Consider the following 2,500-nt stretch of genomic DNA (forward strand, 5'->3'; position numbering starts at 1 on the left):
AAAATCTCGGTAAGTGGACAAAACCTAGGATAGCGACAAAAACCGATGAGTATATGGGGTGCAAATCTTGATTTTTGCTTTAGATGCGCCCATTTTTGTGGATAAAGTAAGTAAATCTGGGAAAAATGTGTGATAATTGACTTTTGGCTCAGAAAAACAGTATTACACTCGATACAGCTTAAACGAATTGCAAGTCATTCGAATCCCGGGGTCACACGTTCGTATAATTCCCACCCAAAGCACCAGTTTATCTGGTCCAGCGCTCCACTGAATCACTTGTAAGTTTGATAAATAATAGATGCTTCGGTTTCTACCGAGCTCAAAATACAGAGCCATGGGCCAATCGTTTCTGGCGGACCAATCGCAACAGACTAGGCCATCCGACCAATCAGAGACGAGCGGGCTCACCGAAAGGAGGGGCTTAGAGAGACTGAATCTGCTTCGAATGAATCGTTTGAGAACGAGGCGATAATAAATGTGTTTTTTTTTCTCCTCCCAAAAACATTAGGAGCCACTGTTTGGGTGTGAAGTCAGACTCGGACCTATGAAGTTCCTCCAGGACTGTGGGTCGTTGGACTGTTTCCAGTTGGCGGGCCAAGACATCAGAACAGAGTTGTGCTTCATTCCCCCGAGTCCCGCCGACTGGATGAGATGAGAGAAGCCGTCGCGAAGGTTCGACGAAACCACAACGTGACAGAAACCCTTGGTCTTCTCCGCAGCCATGGCTGACTTGATGCTCTGCGGCGCACAGAAAATGATTCGTTACGAGAACAAGATGGCCGTTTGTAACGCCTGAGCCTCGTGATGCGGCCACCAGGTGTCAGTGTGAGTTTAGTGAAACCCGTTTATCTGAGGACAGAAACTGCCTGGACATTTTCTAATGGACCGTTTGTTCGGTGCATGCTGCGAATCAAGCCGTAATCGCTTTACATAAGACTGATTCTTGGGTTTGAACCCTCTCCCAGGATGATTCTGCTTTATTTTTAAGGGCACTGAAAAATTTAAATGGACAGAATCTCTCTACTTCGATAGATATGTATAATACAATTATGAAAAGTAAAACATATATGTGACCTTGGAGCCCAATACCAGTCATACATAAGTAATCATATTTGTAGCATTAGCCAACGATACTTGGTATGGGTCAAAATTATTTCTTTTATGGCAAAAAACATCAGGATGTTAAGTAAAGATCATGTTCCATTAATTATGTGTCAAAATAAAATTTTTTATTAGTAATATGCATCATTAAACCTGTCCAAATGACGCATTTTCCCAATATTTAGATACCAGATTTTCAAATAGTTACATCTATAAAGAAAATGAACCCTTTATGGTTCTGCGGTCCAGGGTCACATATAATAAAATATAGAAAAATTATAAGACTATTTGAATTAATCGGATTAATAACAACAATAATAAAATAATAATATTATAATTCAATAACGTGTAAATAATATAAGAGATTATGATCTGCTTATTTGTCTCGTTTTCTTATTTTTAAGAGTGCATAAAGCTTTTTTTTTTATTTTCTTAGAATCTATGTACAGTGGAATGCATTCAGAAAAAATTTAATTCAATTTAATTCACTTTTGTGAAAATACTTTCACGAAAAACAATAAAAACGAGCATATTTTCTGTAGCAACAATAAATAATGAATAACGCATTAAAATATCTTTATTATTGCATTTTTAACTCATTTTTGGGTGCCGAAATGTAACATTTTCCAGAATTTCTATTATAAGCAAGTTCGTAAAAGGTTTCTAAAAATATAAAAAGGTTTTAATAATATAATATAATTTATATTTATTAATATAATTATATATATATATATATATATATATAATTAATATAATTTAATAATATAATATAAAATAATATAATATAATTTATTATACTTAATCTTTCTATATTATATTATATTATCTTTCAATAATAACTTTCTTTTTTTTAATTGCCGTCCAATATTCCTCTAAAAAGCCGAAGAGGCTGAATCTGACTTGCACCTGTTCTGCTCTCTTGGCGTCCGTGTCTCTGGTGAGGTAGGTTCCCTCCAGCACCGAGCCCACGATGGTCAGGCCTTTTCCTGCTTTCAGCTGCGTGGTGAAGGACAGAAGACGAGGATGCTTCACGGACAGCTCAGCGTCCAGATTGAGCAGAACCAGCAGCTGAGGCCTGAAACATAGCACGTATATAAATAAATCAGTCTGAAACTGCATGTGATGAATTTTTAGATGTTCTTAATGCTTTAAAACACACACACTGTAATGCACGATTAGGGCTTTTCATAGCGCAGTGTATATTTGCTTTAATGCTTTATGTTCCTCGTAACTGTAACCCTGAACGCTATGCATTAGTGCTTAACCCCGGTTGCGATTATTTTCAGGAACGGCAGACTGAAAGCTGGACCGAATCGACCGTAATGCAGCGAAAATGAAGGCATTAGGAAAGATTCTGGGATCTGAAATCAAGCTGTCGAGGTTTTTCCGGCTCAGGATT

At 37.2% G+C, this 2,500-nt stretch overlaps 1 protein-coding gene across 6 annotated transcripts in view; it reads right to left on the reverse strand.

Moving 5' to 3' along the window:
- Nucleotides 1-2,500, reverse strand: part of slc12a7b (solute carrier family 12 member 7b) — a 58,838-nt gene that overhangs the window by 9,661 nt on the left and 46,677 nt on the right. For all 6 annotated transcript variants that reach the window (XM_043226586.1, XM_043226589.1, XM_043226585.1 and 3 more), the window contains exons 17-18: nt 2,008-2,176; nt 543-738 (exon numbers count right to left, since the gene is read on the reverse strand). In XM_043226586.1, the coding sequence (XP_043082521.1) occupies nt 543-738; nt 2,008-2,176 (365 nt within the window). The remainder of the gene's footprint in view (nt 1-542; nt 739-2,007; nt 2,177-2,500) is intronic.

This window comes from Puntigrus tetrazona, chromosome 24 (genome assembly GCF_018831695.1).
Source record: "Puntigrus tetrazona isolate hp1 chromosome 24, ASM1883169v1, whole genome shotgun sequence".
Lineage (NCBI taxonomy): Eukaryota > Metazoa > Chordata > Actinopteri > Cypriniformes > Cyprinidae > Puntigrus > Puntigrus tetrazona.